This window comes from Aphis gossypii, chromosome 2 (assembly GCF_020184175.1).
Source record: "Aphis gossypii isolate Hap1 chromosome 2, ASM2018417v2, whole genome shotgun sequence".
Classification (NCBI taxonomy): Eukaryota; Metazoa; Arthropoda; class Insecta; order Hemiptera; family Aphididae; genus Aphis; species Aphis gossypii.
Window position 1 is genome coordinate 74,234,800 of NC_065531.1, and position 20,125 is coordinate 74,254,924.

The 20,125-nt window shown below is 25.7% G+C and overlaps 3 protein-coding genes across 6 annotated transcripts; 2 read left to right on the plus strand and 1 right to left on the minus strand.

Annotated features, from left to right (window-relative positions):
* The first annotated feature begins 2,383 nt into the window (after positions 1-2,383).
* On the plus strand, positions 2,384-8,247 carry LOC114121255 (cleavage and polyadenylation specificity factor subunit 5). Of its 3 annotated transcripts, none has more exons than XM_050201278.1 (6): positions 2,384-2,853; positions 3,720-3,920; positions 4,053-4,116; positions 4,173-4,338; positions 4,616-4,690; positions 6,631-6,745. In XM_050201278.1, exons 1-5 carry the CDS (start codon positions 2,723-2,725, stop codon positions 4,663-4,665), a joined length of 612 nt encoding a protein of 203 aa, XP_050057235.1. In that variant the 5' UTR covers positions 2,384-2,722; the 3' UTR covers positions 4,666-4,690; positions 6,631-6,745. The 3 variants fall into 3 exon arrangements, with proteins under 3 accessions (XP_050057235.1, XP_027839317.1, XP_027839308.1); XM_027983507.2 differs by lacking the exon at positions 4,616-4,690 and adding an exon at positions 6,825-8,247 and having other exon boundaries at positions 2,387-2,853; XM_027983516.2 differs by lacking the exon at positions 6,631-6,745 and having other exon boundaries at positions 4,616-6,513.
* A 1,658-nt stretch (positions 8,248-9,905) lies between these two features.
* Positions 9,906-16,238, minus strand: LOC114121345 (USP6 N-terminal-like protein). The gene is made up of 9 exons (XM_027983636.2): positions 15,912-16,238; positions 15,594-15,829; positions 15,308-15,527; positions 14,811-15,090; positions 14,421-14,581; positions 14,188-14,334; positions 13,667-13,840; positions 13,513-13,600; positions 9,906-12,184 (listed from the first exon to the last, which is right to left on the minus strand). The coding sequence occupies exons 2-9, from the start codon at positions 15,749-15,751 to the stop codon at positions 11,850-11,852; spliced, it is 1,563 nt and encodes a 520-aa protein (XP_027839437.1). The 5' UTR covers positions 15,752-15,829; positions 15,912-16,238; the 3' UTR covers positions 9,906-11,849.
* A 175-nt stretch (positions 16,239-16,413) lies between these two features.
* On the plus strand, positions 16,414-19,451 carry LOC114121365 (transmembrane protein 258). 2 transcript variants are annotated; one of them, XM_027983667.2, is made up of 2 exons: positions 16,414-16,862; positions 16,966-18,515. In XM_027983667.2, exon 2 carries the CDS (start codon positions 17,092-17,094, stop codon positions 18,268-18,270), a length of 1,179 nt encoding a protein of 392 aa, XP_027839468.1. In that variant the 5' UTR covers positions 16,414-16,862; positions 16,966-17,091; the 3' UTR covers positions 18,271-18,515. The 2 variants fall into 2 exon arrangements, with proteins under 2 accessions (XP_027839468.1, XP_027839476.1); XM_027983675.2 differs by lacking the exon at positions 16,966-18,515 and adding an exon at positions 18,912-19,451 and having other exon boundaries at positions 16,683-16,862.
* The last annotated feature ends 674 nt before the right edge of the window (positions 19,452-20,125 follow it).

Sequence of the window (20,125 nt, forward strand, 5' to 3'; positions counted from 1 at the left end):
TAATAATATAATAACTATACTAAGAAATTTCAAAGCATTATTTTTAATATTATTATTATTATTATTATCCATCTTTGACCTATGCCTAACATTGGTAATTTATATTTAACTTAAATTATTGTGATAAATTGGTGTACACACAAAACACATTGTAAAATGTAAATCAAATACATTCATTACTCCGTTCAGAATCTAAAACATGATACTGTAATAATTAGTATTAAATTATTAATACTAATAATTTAAATTTAAAGTATTAAATTATTAATACTAATACTAATTATTACAGTATCATGTTTTAGATTCTGAACGGAGTAATGAATGTATTTGATTTACATTTTACAATGTGTTTTGTGTGTACACCATTTTATCACAATAATACTTCTATTTAAAACTTCAGGGGTGGTAGCAAATTGAATGGTCAAAAATAAAAAGTTTACAGCAATTTTCAAAAACGTGACGGAAAAACTGGAATTTTTATGCAAAACCAGTTTTTTTATTTTTTTTTATAACTCAAAAACGAATCACTGTAAATACTTAAAATTTTCACCAAGTCTTTATATTAACGTTATCTGAACCCCGAACAAAAAGTCCGAAAATTTAGGTAATTAAAATATTTTATTAAATTTTCATCAAAAATCCAAGGGAACAGTGATGGTAGATGATAGCATTCAGAAAATAATGTTTAACCCTACCCCAAGATAATGAACATGGAATTCAACAACAAGTTGTTCAAAAGTAGCAAAAACCCTCATTGGTGACCATTTAATAATACAAGGTTGTTTTTATCATTTGTGCCAAAACTCACATAGGAAACTAAAAGAGTTAGGATTAAAAAATAAATATAATAATGATAACGACTTGAGTCATTATTATTTATTGTACTAATTGTAGTATAGTATGGTCGATGGCTTAGCTTTTTTACCGGTACATAATCTAATTGAAAGCATGGATGCGACATATGTAAATGTTACTGGAACATACAGAAAAGTCGAGGTTATAAAATTCAGACGAAATAAACCATTGTATCATTTGTATCTACCTGAAACATGGAACGTACACGAGGCTACATTATACTCCAGACACCGACAAATGATATTTGTTGAAAGCTGGATGCTGGAACAATAGGTTTGCGCATTTAATCGAATATAGTCATCTAACAATTCTTTAAAACATGTTTTTATTGACTTAAGTAATTTAAATTATTAATATTGTAATAATGGTCGACATTTCTATTATTTAAAATTATTATTATAAGGTATCGATGTTTGTATTGAAATTATTGAATTATCTGTTTTGTGTAGTATAAAATACGAATACCGGAATACCTATGTATAATATAAGTAATTATACAAAAACAAAATAGATGCAAATTTAATAAAATTTTCGGACTTTTTGTTTTTTTCAACAAAGACTTTTTAACCGATTACCTCGTTATCTTTACACGATTAAATTTTCACTTTTAGAAAACTAATTTTCAATTTTCAAAAGTACTTTTTTTTTAAATATTAATAGATCCAAGGTTAAAAAATTCAACACTAAGCTTTTCTTCAAATAACTATAAAGAATACTCGAGCATAATTATAGGAAAAAATTTTCGGACTTAAGAGCGTTTGAGTTATAAATTTTTACAAAATCCCATAACGATAACGATTTTAAAAAATTGTTATTATTAATAATTATAACTGCTTGAAACTTTTACCAGTTGTTTGGATTGACTTTTTCTTAACATAATTTAATTTTCAAAATATTTCGCTTATTTTCAAACTATAGGAATTAGAAATATTCTTTTTTTTAAATGACGATCACATTTTTTTGGCCAAGTCAAAATACTTGAAAATGTATTATATAATTCCACATGAATTAGTCATATAGTGATACAAAAATTATAAAAATACATAGATACAGTTTTTTTTTTTTATTAGAGTTTGAAGTTCAAATATTGATAACAATTCGTCAAAATCATGAATATTTGCAAATTATTTGGTAGTTAAAATGTATAAGAAAATTGAGCAAGTAGCTAAGAACAGAAAGTTTAATACAAGGTTTTCTATAAGTTTGGCTTACAATAATTATAATAAGTAATAAATAAGATTACGATTATAATTCTTAATAATCGTGGTTAAAATAGACTCAATCACACGGCTTTAGATCTTAAGCCATGCTCTATCTTAATTCTTAAATACCTAGTGGTTGTGAATTTGCGACACAGCGGGTAAAACTGGAAAAGTGGATTATTGGAATGATATTCTGTTCGGTCAGTTCGGTTTCGTTACAAAATACAAAGCCTGATAATCGCAAGAGTCGAGACCGTGGTAACCACGGCCGGCTAAACCGTCGCTATAGTCATGCTCGTCAAACAAAAACAAACGCGTTCCGCCATTTTGTGCGCTTCATATGAGAACATTGAGAACGAGGCGGCGTTTTGTTGTACGTTTGGTCTCCCGTCGACAATAGTCAATTTTAAATTATTATTTTTATATATATTATATAGCATTAATTATAGTGTTGTGTATTTTTGTGCTACACAACATTAAGTTGATCGTCATCGAAAAAGTGCGTAGACCCTATTGATCGTGTAGCTGTATGACAACGGTATATTTCACGGGGACTATGTGTTAACTTAGAGACGTGCGAGACATCGTTGTACCATTTTTTTTATATTATTTCGTCGCAGTCGTTATCGAAAACCGTCAAACTGTCGACTAACGCGGTTTCAGAAATGGCGTTGAGCACAACGACCAGTCAACCAGTACAGAATAATGTCCAATCATCACCAGGAACCGGGTGGCCAAGGCGCACAGTACCAGTGAAATCGTCTACATGCCCGTCGCTCAACAGACACATAAATTTGTTAGTATAACATATTAACATAATAGTTAGCTGTGCTAATATTAGGATATCTTCCCAGTGTTTCTAGGCATTTTGATGTTTTTATTTTTGATATGGATAATCAATTAAATGTTTGAAAACTATTGTGTGTTACACTAGTTTTGTAGTTATAATTATTGGATTTAATTTGATTGCAATTAAGTGAACTTATTAATAAATAAAAAGAACAAGTTTGGATATAACGGTTGTTTCTTGATTTGTTTGGTGATAGATATTTATTTTTAAACACAAATAATAGATCATATTTGTATTAAGAGGATGTCAGCGCACCATTTGTTTTTTCTCTCTGGTCCACACGTAACATAGAAAACGCATTTACTCAAAATCATTTTTCTATGATTTTAAGTAATCTTAGAGTAAAAACAACCATTACAAAAAAAAATAAAGAATAATAAATTTGAAGGAATGATGTATCGATTTGTCAAAATGTGGTCTCAAAACAATTTAAACATCGTTTAAATTTATAACATTATTTTGTTAATTTGAAAGTCAAATAACAATAAAATATAAAATCAATATGTCATTCCCTCATAAATATTATTATCTATCTTTTTTGTAATGGGTGATTTTACTCTAAAATTACTTAAAAACATAGAAAAATGATTCTGCGTAAATGCGATTTGTCTATGTTGCGTGTGGGCCAGAGAGAAAAAACAAATAGTGCGCTGACATCCTCTTAAATTGAAAATTAAAATAACTATTTGTATCAATTGGATATTAATTCATAATTGTGACATTTTATTTTGAGCTCTTACTATTTATAATATGATAAATAATAGATTTTTATAGTATAAGCTAATGTTAAGTAATTATTTCTTCTGTTTTAGGTATCCTCTATCAAATTATAAATTTGGTACTAAAGAACCTTTATTTGAAAAAGACCCATCTGTACCAGCTAGATTTCAACGAATGCGTGATGAATTTGAAAAAATTGGCATGCGCCGTAGTGTTGAAGGCGTTCTAATAGTTCATAAGCACGGGTTGCCTCATGTTTTATTATTGCAATTAGGCACAACATTTTTTAAATTGTAAGATTAAATGAATAATCAAATATATTACAATTATGACTTAGCCTAATCACTAGAAAGCATAATACATATATATATTATTAAGATTTTAACACTCTTAATGTATAATATTTTTAAATAATCTTTTTTTAGGCCAGGTGGAGAACTTAACCCAGCAGAAGATGAGGTTGAAGGACTTAAACGATTACTAACTGAAGTAACTTAACATTTGTTTATATATCAAAATATTTGTATTTAATTTTATTTTGTTAGACTTTAGGCAGACAAGACGGTGTTCAGCCAGAATGGACTGTTGAAGATACCATTGGCAATTGGTGGCGACCCAACTTTGAACCTCCAACTTATCCGTATATACCACCACACATAACTAAACCCAAGGAACATAAAAGACTTTTCTTAGTTCAGCTACCTGATAAAGGTAAGATAAATTATTAGTGATTCAAAACTCCAAAATTTGTGAGTATAAGCATAATGAGTTATAATTTTATCAATTAGTAATTTCTAAGATTACAATTATCATGAGGTTTATTCTTTTTTTTCCTAAGGTTTAATTTTTAAATTTATTATTTTATGTTTTGGGTCATAGTTGACATGTTCTGAAGTTAAATTTGAGTATTATCTATTTTTAACTTACGTGTATATTACATCACCTAAGACCTGTGTTAAATTACATTATATTATTTTATATTTCACAGTTTGCAATGGCAACATGATTTGCTGGTTCAAAAAGGATCATCCTGGTTGATTGTAAAACATCACATACAAGAAATGTATTTTTTTTTATGAAAATTGTCTAGGAAAATTCATATTAGGGGTTCCTTAAGATTATTGTTCTAACCACTGTTGTGTAGTTTACATCTGATTTTAAATCGGTTGAAACTCAATACCATAAAAAGGGGCTTAAATTAATTTTAAGATCATTATAAAAAAACATAAGCGTTTTTGAATGGGATTAAGTGCATTGTAAATGTATTTTCTATTATAATTAATTAAACATCTTTTCTCGGATCTTAAATTTTTATTTTTTGAAATACAGGGTGTCAGTCATAAATCCTTTATCAAATTTCATAAAATATGAATACTTTTTCAAACATATCTCTTTATCTACTATCAACTTCCAAGTTTTTTTTTTTTATGAACAAAGTTTAAGTAACCAATTTTATTCCATGTTTGAGGAACATTGAATATTCTTAAAATTTTAAGGTCTAATGAGGTTTATAATAATCTAGTATAATTCTTAAATTAAACACAATGTTGACACTCTGTAATAATTTTTTTTTTGTATACAAATGAAACTATTGATGGGGTGACTTTATTTGAGTTTTGTTAACAGCTCTCTGTTTATAGGTTGTGTAAATTAAAATATTTAAGTGATATCTATTTCCATTTTCTGAAATTTTATTATGAGAATGCGATAGACCAATTTGTTATTGTATCATATGTAAAACAACAAATTTACACTTTGCATAAAAGAAAACTTTAGGGTTTAGGTTAATAGTTGACAAAATTATATACTACATATCTATTTTAAGTACAAATATCGTTATGTTCTATCCCAATATTTTTGTTTTTTGTAACATCTTAATTTTAAACTATGATATTTGTGTTTAAAACTTAGTTTTTTATTTATATTGTGTTTTTAACTATAATATATATATAAAAATTAAAAAGCTGCAACATATAAGATCGCTTTATTATGATATTAATCTAAACCCTATAGATTTGATAAAACAAAACATTAAAATTGATATGATTTACACTTATTCTTAAACAACAAGAATGTCATGTCTTTTTTTGAATGTACAGTTATAATATTCAATTTAGAATATTAAGAATGCATGTTATTAGATTCTGACGGAAAGCAAAACTAACAACTATGTTTATTGTTTACTGTGTATCTCGTTTTGTTTTAGTAGTTAAATTATTATTTTTGTTGCAATTATTAAACTATTTATATTATGTTCTAATTTCCCTTTATGAGCTATATGTTAAAATGGTTAATAATTAATAAATAAAGAGTAGTGTAATAATTTGTATTAATTATTAAAACCAAAATTAATATGTATATTAATTGATATCAGTATAGTAATAATTGATTGGGGGTTTATTTTGTCAGTAAATTATTTTAAAATATCTAATTATATGTACAAGATTTGTAATGTTTTAAATAAAATTATTACATTTAAGATTATTTATCTAAATAAACTATTTTCAATTTAAATATTGAGGCCATTGAAAATTAAAATTGTTCTTAGAGTATTTAAATAATAAAAAAAAAAAAATATTTATTTATAAACATTTATACTTAGCCATTGTTGGCATATATGTTTGTTAAAAATAATGTCAAGTGATTATATAAATATAGTAATTCTATCTGCAGTTAAAATAATGTTGTATTAATTCCAATGTTCTAATTGTAATCATTTCAAAATTTCCATTTAAATTTTAAAAATACAAATTAAGACCTATTGTACAGTTGTCATTCAACATCTGATTCTTAAATTTTATCATGTACATTTGTTCTGTACAGATGTTTTTAAATGAACATTAAAATCAATTGTAAAACTATATTTAGGTGTAATTTGTTACTCTTTTTAATTGAAATATATTATTTTATGTATTAAATTTATTGATTTGTTTGTAAATTCAATAAGATTATATAGCTAAAATTTCTGTTTATAAATTATGTGGTAATTTGATTGTTCTTTAGCATTGTTTGCTGTGCCGAAAAATTACAAATTGGTGGCAGCCCCTTTGTTTGAGCTGTTTGATAACGCTCAAGGATATGGATCTATTATTTCCTCATTGCCTCAAGCACTTGGAAGGTAACATTATTGATTGTACCATACATATATTACCATTAACAATATATATTACCATTAACAATTTTATTTTATTTTTCAGATTCAACTTCATTTATATGTAATTTAGAACTTAGCTGTAGGATATTTTAAACATTTGCTGCCCATCAATCGTTGAACAGATTTTTCTACGATTTAATGTAATTGTGAAGTAGATTTATTATCAGTAAATTGTAATAAATTGAGAAATTGTCTGACCATTTTAAACTATTACATACTAACGTCACCATTTTATGAAGTATTATAATTTACATATAAACACCTAATGTCTTAAATTATTGTTGTGGGTTTGTAAGTGATTTATAGCGATTGATTTTTGTAAATTACTCAATTACTCATTAATTACAGTTTGATACTGTATTAGAACTTTAAATATCTATCTTAATTTTATTTTCATTATCGTGTGTTGGTTGATACATCAAACCAAATTCTCTGTACTGTATTATAATAGTTTATGTTACAGATTTCCTGGTTATTTTTTTACTATAATAAAATTAGTATTACACCAAAATTGCTGTGCTGGTATTTTAATAGAAAAACTGTTTTTTTTTTCGTTTTTTATACTAATTCAATGCAATTGATTAAATATTCTTTAATCTTATAGTTTTCAATTTTGTAATTAATTTTATATAATTAAATCCCTTGACAAATTTATTTATTATTTTCAACATTGTATTAGTATTTTCTACTTAAGAAAAACCCTGACCCCACTTTAAACATAATAATTTGGTCATGTTTCATAATTTAATTTAAAACGAAATAATTGATTGTCCATTATAAGTACACAAATATATGTAATTAACAATATTTACTACTATGTTTTATACTCTGATTACCTTTAACCTACTTGTATTTATATTTTAAGATACTACCTACTGGCCCTTCATGTTGTATAGGATACTAATTTATATTTTATAGATGAGATTCACCAAGCATGATAACTCCTTTTTTTCTTCAATAATTTAGTCATTCAATACCTGATTTTTGCCATATTTAAGTTTACTTTTTTTGTACTACCTTAGAAGTGTTCAGTGAAGTTAAAAACTTCTGTTTTCAAATAAGATGTGATTGTGTTTAGTTAATAGGTTTTTTTTTAATTATTGATGTGTACCTGATTCAAAATTCAAACCAGTAGTTTGTTAGTTATGACAATGTTTCAAATATTTATACTTAAGATTATTTTCCTTAATACTAGTAGGTTTACAATTAAATGGAAGTAAACATACTTGGTGAATCACCGTATAGGTTATTCTCAAAATTGACCTTTATTGTAAATGTCTTATTATATTTTTACTTGTGCCGTATTATGATTAGTGTGTGTTGACATGTATTGTTGATTTTCCTGTAATCTATTATTTTTTTATACTTCTGTACATAATGCTGTGTATGTTTTATTTTATCAAACAGAAATAACATGAACAATTTATTTATTAAGTCAAAAAAAAAATTGTCATAATTAGCCCATATTAATTGTGTTATTGTTTTTTATTTTGGTTGAGTGCTAAAATCTCATTTCTGCTTGGCCTTCTATAATTTGTCCCTATACTGTTCTGATAGGTTAAGTTGAACTTGGTTAAAGGGTAGGTAGTTAGGTTTTTAACCTAATCTAACATCTGCATATTAAAAACGCAATATAATAAAAATTAAATTATTTATCGTTAAGTCAACGTATTAAAGAATAAGTTTCAAAAAAATGTATTTTTCATTTTTGCACAATAATGATAATGAATATGATACTATGGTAATAGTTATTATTCCCAAATTGAAATTTTTTATTAATCCTTTAAATGTGATCAGAATATTGCCGGTTCACAAGTTGTTAATTACAAATAATAAATACTGATGACTTAAAATGAAATGTGTAGTTACCTGTTACAAATATTTAATCTGACTGGTCAAAACTATAAAATATTAGTTAACAAGGATTTCTCATATTGTACAGTTTTAGTTTTACGACGCCATTGTCATTTTGCACTTTTTAAATACATGTATTCAATCCGATTTATAAGAAGTTCAAAGTTCCAATATAATTAAATCACACTGTAAAGAAATTAGAGATAATACAACATTTCTAAAAGATAAAACTTGAAAATATAACACTAGTGTAAATTCATGGTTTTAATACATAAAAATAGTTTAATATACTATTTTTATTTATATATACATAATACATAAATTTTATAACGACGCATTCAGCTATAATTTTTTTTATATTATAATATATTTATTTTTAAATTATTGATTAGCTTTTTATGACGAGATTTTGGTACTATATTTATTAAATAATTTTAAGTCAATGTAACGCTGCAAAATATACATCTTTAAATTATTAATAACGAATTGATAGGGAGCCAATTATATGGTAAATTCTTTATTAGAAACCAATTCTAAGATACTTAATACTTATTGAGTAACTATATTTGGAAGCCTATTCAATTCTGTTGGAATAATCATTGAGGAAAATTGCGAGTAATATTAGATACTGGTGGTCAAGATATAAATAATATTAATCATTAATGTAAGGGGAAATGTGACATCAATCTATGTAAATGTGAAAAATCAATCATTTTGTACAATTTAAAATGTCATGGAAGATACCATATAATAATAAAGGACACTTTAATTCTATACTTGAAATAATATTTCAAGAAATAATTTAAAATATAAAATAAAATTAAATATTGTATCATTATAGTAGGTAAGGTTATTAAAAATGAGAAATAAACTCATATTAATATCATGTATTTTATGGTAATTACTAATTGTATCTTAATTTCTTAAATATATTTAGTATTGTTAATAATATAAAATGATTTTATCTCATGTATGATACATTTTTATGGTAATTAAGACATTATCCAAAAGTTCTTGGCTAATTTATTATCCAAATGTTAATATTACCCGTAACAAATATTTAACAAAATGTATATTAATACAGAATTTTTTATTACACAAACAACTGTGGATAACAAACATACACAAAAACTAAATTCATCATAAAGAATAAATTAGACTGATGTGTTACTTAACATTATTATAAAGTAAATCTAATTTCTGTTGACTTCTAATAATGGTATTAATAATATTAGTAGTCTTGCAATTTGATAAAATTATATCCAAAAAATAAAACAAATAATTGTAAATATATATTTAGGTATAATACATAATTATATTTATATATATTATATAATAATATATTAATAATTATAATAAAATACAATAATATTGTTGTTGACAAACTTTAATAATATTAAATAGCTACAATACAATGTTTATCAATAACAATAAGTTAATAATTAAAATGTATATAAATTATAAAGATTGAACGCTCAAGAAACTATTGTCCTTGTTTTTTAATGTTCACAGTCTCGTACTTATTTAGAAGAATATTTTTTATACAATGAAAAAATATAATGTTTTCACTGTAATTAATCATTCGGTTTGTATACAATCGGTAAATTATAAACATAACCATTTGTTCAAGTTGCATCTTTCCCATTTATAACAAAAACATTTCAATTTAAAATTCATGATCTATACAGAATGTTAAAATTACAAAACAAGTTTTAACAATTCTATCTAAGTATAATAAGTTGTAACATCTATACGTCTTTTGAACACCAAGTTAACATCTAATGACATAAAATACAACTTAATAATAATGTAGAAGTAGTAATTACCATATAGAATTATTAAAAATATATAATATATTAACTTATAAGACAATCTAAGGTGTTTGTTAAAAACAATTATATTTCTATGTCAAAATACACATCACATTTCTTTCATAAAATAAATTGTTGTTTATAATTATTATCTCTCTTTAAAACATTCATATTTGAACAGTCTACTAGCAATCTTAACTAATTTAATACAAACATATCGTTTATTTGTGCAAAATATAAAAAGTATGGAATGAATAATGAATTTAGTCTTATATTGAAAGAGAGCATTCAGTTACATAATGATGGCGTCAAAAAGTTTTTTTTTCTCAAAACCAACATTTAAAATTAATAATAAACCATTTTTTTTTTTTACAGTTAACCAAAATGATAATAAATCATCCAATTACAACATAAATTAATTAGTTAACATTTTTATTACTTTGATACTTATATTTTTAAAATTTAATACTGATAGTAAGATAGTGAACATATTCCTAATAAGAAACTGTAATAATATCGTCATGTGATAAAATATTGTTCTAATACTTATTTTAATTATTAACATTAGGAAATTAATTTAATCTGAAAAGAAGGCAATAGTTATGTACTATAATAAATTTGAGGTAAATTATCTTAATCGTATTCAACTGAAATAAAAATTAGTTAATGTTTTAGGTATTATGTGTCAATTGCATTAACTATAATTGTTTATTAATTAAATTTATCCTAAAACACCTACAAGTATAATAATATATATAAATATAATAATTGTAAGAGATCTAATTTAATCATAGAAATAAAAAAATTGTATAAATAAATAGCATTAAGTTTTATAAATTAACTATTTTATAGTTAAAATATTTAAACTTTTATATGGAGTCGAAATAGTTTATTAATGTTATTTGTAATTTTCATGCAACTCAAAATTTTAAATACCATGCAAATAAATTAAGTATATCAAATATAGCTATTGTTTTCTTGAACATTAATATATTAATTTCATTAAATGTAATTATGAAATTAAAGTAAAATCGAACAATAGGCACAAGGTATTTAAAGTTAAATTGAAAATAAAATAAATATAGATTATTGAAGTTTAGAAGTAATGTTAGGGAAAATTTATACGGAATTATATCTATTTTTACAAATTCTGCACCATTTTGTTATTAAATAATTTAAATTAATGACTTTTTGAAGAATAAATTGTATGAATATTGAATTTTCAACTTCTGAACTTAAGCTACAACTAAGAATCTTGCCAAGAACAAATTATGTACTATACACAAAAATACAAAAAAGGTATAACCAATTTACATGGAAAGTAGCACTGCTTAGTCATAAAGTAGTCACCAACTATATATTCAATCACAGCCAATTTAGTACATCACTAATTCAACAAATGATTAGTTTATAGTAGACACCGCTTTAAATATACCATCTGTTTCCACAGTAGGAGTGGCCATATCATCTATCACCTGTATTGTTGTGATTTTGTTTGAAACAGAAGTAGGAGATTTCTTTGTTGGAGTATCGTATGGCACATATATGCGAAGCACATCGGGTTGTGGGCTCACACATGTAACATCCGATCCAGCATCATCATTTTGTATACTTTGAGGAGACATTGTAGTCGTAGCAGCAGAAGTTACACTAGTGTCCAGCAATGAGCGTCTAGAACTATCTCCAACAATTGAGCTAACATCGTCTAAACTGTTTTTACCATTTGTAATAATTGAACCTGAAAAAAATTCATATATATAATATATATAAATACTTATTTGCAATATATTTTAAATATAGATTAAATTCAAAATAATCAGTAAAATTTAATTTTTATGTGTTAATTAGGATTAGATTTTCTTTTGTTCATTACTAAGAAAGTAATATACAATTTATAAGATTAGTTGGATATGAAAAACATATTTTTAAATTGAGTCTTACTCACCTTGAATAAGTAAAACGAAGAAGGATTATCAAAATAAACAAACCAATTTTTACATACAAATTTTTACATGCAACAAAGAAATTTTTTCACAGATAAAATCTGCCAAACATATCTACTAATTAAAAAAGAAAAAAAAATGCTATTACAAAATGATATTGCAGTTGAATTTTCTTACAATTTCATAATACAAATGTGTTGTAGAATATCTTCCAATGAAACAATATGTATTAACATTTTGTTTTGTTGCATTAAATTATTTAATTCACAATGACTTTAAAATACTAAATTCCCAATATTTTAAATATAATTAACTTAGGGATATCATTACATATAATTTACATTTAAAAACACAATATATAATTGAAAAATACTTTTTTATTTATAAAACAGATAAAAAATAAATAATAAATGCAATAGTTGTAAAATATTTTATGTATAAATTTACAATAAAATAAAAAACCTCAATAAGCCAACAGAATAATAATGAAAAAAGTTTTGTTGTAGAGTTGTACTCAAAAATAGTTAAATATTAACAACAATTTTGTGTTACCAAATAAAAATGAATGCATTACACAGCTAAAATAAATTTTTGACTAAAAATGTATATGCATTATATAAGCAAGTTAAGACTATTGGTAAACATTGTTGTTGAACAGCCATAGTTTTTCAAAGGAACAATACTAATTTCAATTAGTATTCAGTTTACTGGATATGTGAATTGAATTATATTTTAACAGTTTAATACACATTTTAACAAAGCTAACAACACATCTGTTTACAGTATTTGTTTCAATAAAAGGTATAATAAATAATAATTTTAAACTAAAAATAACAAAAATATTATAGTTATTTTACAAAACATAATAAGCTTAATTAAAAAATAATAATCATAAAAAATAACTTTAAAATTTCTATAAATAAAAAACTATCACGCCATGTTGATACTGTATTATATAAAATGTTAAACTAAAAAAATGAAAGCGATTTATTCTTAAAATATCCTAAATAAATGAAAATAATAGTATGATTTGTGCATTAATATTAAATGGAAGACTAGTTTTTATAGACACCATAGGTTTAATTTTATCATCAGGCAAGTGTTCACAATCTAGTCCACTCACCTTGGCGTTGTGAATCCTGTTCAGGTGAACTATGAATTTGGTCTGCATTAATGGGTTTTCTTTTTTTATCTACTCCATTGATTTGAGGCTAAACAAACATTTAAATAATTAGTACTTTATTGAGAAATAATTATTGATTATAAACAAGTTTTACCTTCTTAACAGGAATATCATCAGGATTAAATATTCCGAGCTCTCTTTTTAACTTTTCATTTTGAGACGGCGGGCCAGCATTGTCAAGTTTAATTTTTTTTAGTTCAGTAAGGCATTCTTGAAGTTTTTCAATGGTATAATCTGCTGAATGTTGATAATTTTGTTCCAATTTTACCTTATCAAAAATAAATGCTCATTAAATGTATACATGAATATTATAAAACAAAATAAATAAATGATAAAACCAATTTGTTATAAATGCTATCAAATCAAACAATAAAATATAATGAATATTTATTCTGTAAAGAAGCATTTTATTTTAATTTATTATAATAAACTATCAAGCAATCAAAGAAAATTTTAATTAAATAGATTGAAAATTAATCACAACATTAGAAATGTAAATAATAAATTAAGATAAAAACTGTATAGTAAAATTAATACATACAGCATGTACTTAAATTTTAAAACATCTTATAATATCATACTTTAAATTTAAACAATATAATTTTTGTAACTTACTTGCAAAAAATTAAGTATATCATCCATTCCTAAAGCATATAGCTGGTGACGGTGTAATTTTAATAAGCAATACGCCATAGCTGATAATATTTTATCGCCTTCAAGTAAAAATATATCCCACACTCTTAAAGTCAATTTAAATGGTATCTAAACATTGAATATAAACAAATTATAAATATCAATATTAAGCTATAATTAATATCTAATAAAGATAAATCAATTTATCTACATACTCTGTCCAAAAAACATTGGAAGAACCATTTTAAAGTATATAACCCAGTTTCAACTCCATTTTTATCCAAATGTTTTTTTAACTTAGGTAATAACTTATTCATTATTTTATCATGATGATCTTGAAACCTTATTAACTTAGGAAATCCAGGTATAAAAAAACCTAGAATATTTCAATCCAAAAGTTATTATTCAAGCATAAATTCATTTATATTATTTAAACAGTCAATAGATTATCAATAACCATAATTTTAACATAAATAAAAAATAAAACTAGATATATCAAATTAACAATTGAAATATTATTTGTGTTATATAGAGATAAATCAATTTTACCTAATAAACATTTTGACTTTTGGAAAGTTTACTGTTTATTAATATATTAAACTTACCATGCATATGATACTTGCTATTAGAAATAAGAGTAGACAATGCCCAGAAAGCTTCGTCTTCACTTAAATACATCAATAGTAATGCTGCAATTTGTGACATTCCCTGAGTATAACCAATATCTAAATTATAAATACTATAAGCGGACAGTATATTAAATAACTCTTGTTGCTTGGAATTGTAACGTTTTCGAAAGTTGATATGTTCTCGATATGTCCGATTCACGTCTAGATCAATTTGTCTTACATCTGGTGAATGTTCCCATGCCAGCTCACGCATATGCTATGTAAAACAAATATTTATTAAGAATGCATTTATAATATTTTATAAAGATTAAAACAATAGAAATTTAAAAATGAGTTAATCATAAATTTTAATATTCTTACATAAAAATTAACTGATAAATCTATCTAAATAATTTTATAAAATGTTAAGTAGATTATGTAAAACAATAATAACTAAATATTTTATACGCACTGATAGCTAAATAGATAATTACTTTGTATTTGTTTTTCTGATCATCTGTGAGTTGATCAACACCCAATAGTTTGGCCCACACTTTACCTCGTAATGAATTTGGAATGCCTTTGTAAACGCGTCTTTTGAGTTTGTCTCGGGACAGACCATCCCAATTGGAGATCATTTTCAGCCATTTTTGTTCACGGGTTACTTCGATTTTTATATCTTGAGGTTCTTCTTTTTTAAACTTTGACTCATCACTGGAAAATAAATACATAATTTGAACCAAGTCTATAAAAGGTATTATTGCAAAAGTAGATACATACCCTATTATGAATCCAAACCTGTCAAGTTTGTAATAATCATTGAAAGCGGGATCATCAACAGGATCTATGATCGTTCCGTCACCGGGTCCATTCCTATATAGATCGACAATTCTCTCTCTCTCCTCGTATACTTTATCGGCTATCTCGTCCTCATTCATCACACCGACAAATGTTTCTCATGGCCGTCGCGCACTGTCCGTCACGACTGTGGTGTAACGTTGTAGTCGTTGGGTCTTCTGCTAGACGCGACAAAAACGTTGCTTGGTCAAGTTACAGAAGAAAAAACACTTGTCACCAAAATCGGGATTGAGTACGTACATCTTATGCTGCGGTGTAATATCGTGTCATGCCAAATGAGACGTCGACGAATCTCAGATGTCAGCAGCATTTTTCTATGTAGGCCATGTTAACTAAGTCGTCTGTGAATAGATAAACGACGGAAGACAACGAGTGAACGTTACAAAAAAAAAAATAAATAAACCGTCCTGAAATTCAACAACACAACCGCATAGGGTATTAGGTCGTCGTCCGTCGGCGCTGATATAGTGATATCACAGACCACGGTACCCAAACACACACACACACACACACAAGCTACACTCGGACGCGATATGAACTTCACTAATTACATATTTCGTCCCCCCCCCCCGACTTCTCCGCCATTTCAACAATTATTCCGATTCTTATAATATTATTGTTGTTATTGTTAGTTGTAGAAAATATACCTATTATATTAATAGTAATATGTATTAGTAATAATATCATCACATAATAGACGAAATTCAAATGCAAAAAATCAAATTCCAGCAGAATTCTATCTGCTCTGTGTCATTTATTGTCGTTTGTCATATTATCGACATAATAATATGTAATATTATTAATATTATCGTCAGTAGCTGATAGGTATAAGATATTATGTGAAGTGTGTACGCGATTTCCATTCAATTTATATTGTTTACAAAAAAAAAAAAAAACACTAAAACACCGTGGCCGGTGCTAAGTTCATACACGTACAACTATGCACGGAAAACGATGGATATCGTTGCCAACTTTCATTTATTGATACGTATACGGTATACTGTAAACACAGTCAGTGGTTACTGGTTGTACACGCGCAATAAATTGTTATTTTAATTTTTTATATTTATTCTATAATATCAGGGGATTACCATTGTGAAGAGCCGACAAACGACAATAACTGAATATTGGCGGTTCACCGTTCACCCTCCCGAAGAAAATATAACGGAATACAATTCGACAATCGACGAGGTAAATTGTTTTTTTTTATAATCTCCTACTTTAATCGTAAATTATTTAAAGTTTTTCATTTTGTTCTCGTGACCGGCGTTTTTTTTTTTTTTTGGCCTCTTAGCTTTTCCACGCTTTGTTACTTATTGCCTCCGACATCGGATTACAGTTCATTTTTAGTACTCTCAGTTTGGCGGATTTGGTCGTGTCATTTTTAATCGTATTACCGCGATACTGTTTATTCCGTGAAATGACTGGCGATCACAAGAAATCGAGTTTTGGCACAGCGCTGTTGAATTTGCACAGCGGTTACACGGATTCACTGCCGGGGAGAGAGAAGCACATAGGATGTTTAAAATCGTTCCTAAAAAAACACCTTGAAGACCACTGCTCAGTTTCTATGTATATATCAGGACCGCCGGGCACTGGTAAAACAGTGTCGCTTCAATCATTGTTTGCCAGCAATCTGGTTACTGACAACTTCACCACAGTGTATGTCAACTGTAGTATGATTAAATCAGCTAACCGTGTGTATGCTAAAATTGCTGAAACGTTAAAAATCGGATCAGGTACACAAAGGGAATGCATATCAATCATTGAACAGTACTTGAAAACTAAACACAAATCTATTCTCATGGTACTCGATGAAATCGATCAACTGTCATCTAAAAATCAATCGATATTGTATCAAATATTTGAGTGGCCTATCATTCCTCAATCAAATATGGTCGTTATAGGTATTGCAAACTCTTTGGATCTTACTGATCGATTGTTGCCTATGTTAAAGACTAAAGTTTCTTTACAACCAGAACTATTGAATTTTCCACCATATACTAAAACAGAGTTAGCTAATATTATATCTCATAGATTAGAAAATGCAGGAGTGGCAGAACTATTTCCTGTCAATGCAATTCAGCTTTTATCTGCAAAAATTGCTTCTTTTCGTGGTGATATACGTTATGCATTGGATGTAACGAGAAGAGTTATTGAATTAGCAGATGAAAAAATTGACAAAAAAATCGAATTAAATGACGTGATAGCTGTGTTAAATAATGTTTATTCCACATCTGGTGCACTTGATAATAATGATGAAAATTCTGAAAAATTACCATTACAGCAAGAATTAGTGGTATGCGCATTGTTATTATTATTGTCTTCTTCTAAAAAAAGTCAAGTAATTACCATAGGAAAAGTATTTGATGTGTTCAAAACTATTTGTAAAAAACGCAACATTCAAGTAAGGGATCTGAGCGAATTTATAACCATGTGTTCATTACTAGAAACAAGAGGTATAATCAAGATCTTAGGACAGAATATAAATAGATTATCTAAAGTATTGTTACTTTGGGATAAAAATGAGATTGATGATGTACTACATGATAAACAGCTTTTGGTCGACGTCTTAAATGATAAATCACTATTAATTTAATTTTTTCTAAATCAAAGTACCTGTCTTTTTTCTTTTTTTCTAACTTAAAACATTTGTAGCAGTTATTTAAACTGTTTTTACATTTATAATAAAGCATTACCTATAGAAAATGCATTATTTTTATTTAATTTTAGTTAATATATTATTTAGGAAATTTTGTTTTGTACCATCATTGTTCACTCGATTTTTAAACATCTTAGAATAATTGTATTTTTTAAAAAAAATAAAATCTTGTTTATTATTTATTTACTTTTATTTTGTTTTCTTACCTTTATTTATAGTATTAATAATTATAAAAAATGCCTGCATTTTTTCAAATGTAAGTACATTATGTATGAACTTATATGTAGATCAAGAACTAAAAATTATAAATGTGACGATGAAGTAAATGAATTTGACCTGGCTTAGTAATATTAATAGGTCGTCTAAACCAAGATTTATATTTTTCAAAAATGATTTAGTTTAACTTCTTGGCTGTCATAAACCATAAATCTGAACCTAAAATGTATACTTCAACAACTTTTTATAAAATTTAGCAATAATACTCTATCTTATATCTCAGGATATATGTTACTATAAATTAATAGTGTTTTTTTTTATACAACACTGAAATTATATTGAATTTTATTATTTTTGTTTAGCACAATGACACTGTACAAGCGGTATGTGTCTCCAGTTAGCCCAGCAGTTTATCCACATCTCACCTTGTTATTGCTCAGCATTGGTGTGTTTTTCACGGCATGGTTTTTCGTCTATGAAGTGACTGGTACAAAGTATACTAGAAATTTGAAAAAAGAACTGACCATATCTTTTGTAGCTGCCTTATTTACTGGCTTTGGTCTTTTATTTTTATTACTATGGGTTGGAATATATGTGTAATGAATTATTATTATTATTATTATTATTATTATTATTATATTTTTTCCAACACAATTTAAAGACACTATTTTGAGTTATGATATGCAATAAAACAATATTTATACATATAATCTATACTATTGAGTATGCCAAATATGGATAAATGTATCTTGTTATTTAACATTTATATGTAAATATTGTATAATATTAATTGGAATCCCTATTTATATCTGTCATCAATTGAAACTACTTTCTTTATAAATTATTTTTGTTTTCATTTTTAAAAATATAATAAATGTATTCATAATGTTATATTTACCAACTATATTGACTTATTATAAGTTTATACTGTTATTTCCTAAAAGAAATAATATGTCATGGATATCCCTTATGTTCACGAGTATTTTTAATTTAACTTGTTTAAGTGATGTGTAAAATTTGTTTCAAACAACAATATCAAAAAATATAAAATATTGATTTTTAATTTCTACATATTATGTAATACATAAGTTGTGATTTAGTACTTCACATTTAAAAATGCAAGGCAATATTATTAATACAATACAATTTATGTCATTTTGGGCCTTTTAAATTTAACTTAAGAAGTATAACGTTAAAACAAATAATAAATTGATCAAATGTATAGAATAAATTATGCATTGTCAAACAAAATCAAAATTACTCAAATTTAAAATAAAGATAAAATTTGAAGGTCACATTTTTTACGTTTATTAATTCCAAGATTAGACAAAAAATATATTTATTTTATGGACATAAATTATGATAAATGAATTCTACATGAGTTAACTTGTTATTATATTAGTAAGAAATTTAAATCAATAATAGGTAATTGTAAATGTATTAAATGTTTACATTACACAGAAAATAACTATCTATATCAGCACTTACAAAGCTACTGTGAATACTATCTCACTAAAATATTCCAAAAATGAATAAAATCTAAACCTGAGATTGTATTAATTAATAAATTATAAAC

What these genes read in the sequence shown, in the direction of transcription:
- LOC114121365 (XM_027983667.2), top strand. Translation starts at nt 17,092, where the DNA reads ATGACTGGCGATCACAAGAAATCGAGTTTTGGCACAGCGCTGTTGAAT.
- LOC114121255 (XM_027983507.2), top strand. Translation starts at nt 2,723, where the DNA reads ATGGCGTTGAGCACAACGACCAGTCAACCAGTACAGAATAATGTCCAA. An exon ending in CTCAACAGACACATAAATTT is followed by an intron (nt 2,854 to 3,719) that starts GTTAGTATAACA and finishes CTTCTGTTTTAG; the next exon opens with GTATCCTCTATCAAATTATA. An exon ending in TTGCCTCAAGCACTTGGAAG is followed by an intron (nt 6,746 to 6,824) that starts GTAACATTATTG and finishes TTTATTTTTCAG; the next exon opens with ATTCAACTTCATTTATATGT.
- LOC114121345 (XM_027983636.2), bottom strand. Translation starts at nt 15,751, where the DNA reads ATGAATGAGGACGAGATAGCCGATAAAGTATACGAGGAGAGAGAGAGA. An exon ending in TAGCAAGTATCATATGCATG is followed by an intron (nt 14,582 to 14,810) that starts GTAAGTTTAATA and finishes GAAATATTCTAG; the next exon opens with GTTTTTTTATACCTGGATTT. An exon ending in TCCAATGTTTTTTGGACAGA is followed by an intron (nt 14,335 to 14,420) that starts GTATGTAGATAA and finishes TTCAATGTTTAG; the next exon opens with ATACCATTTAAATTGACTTT.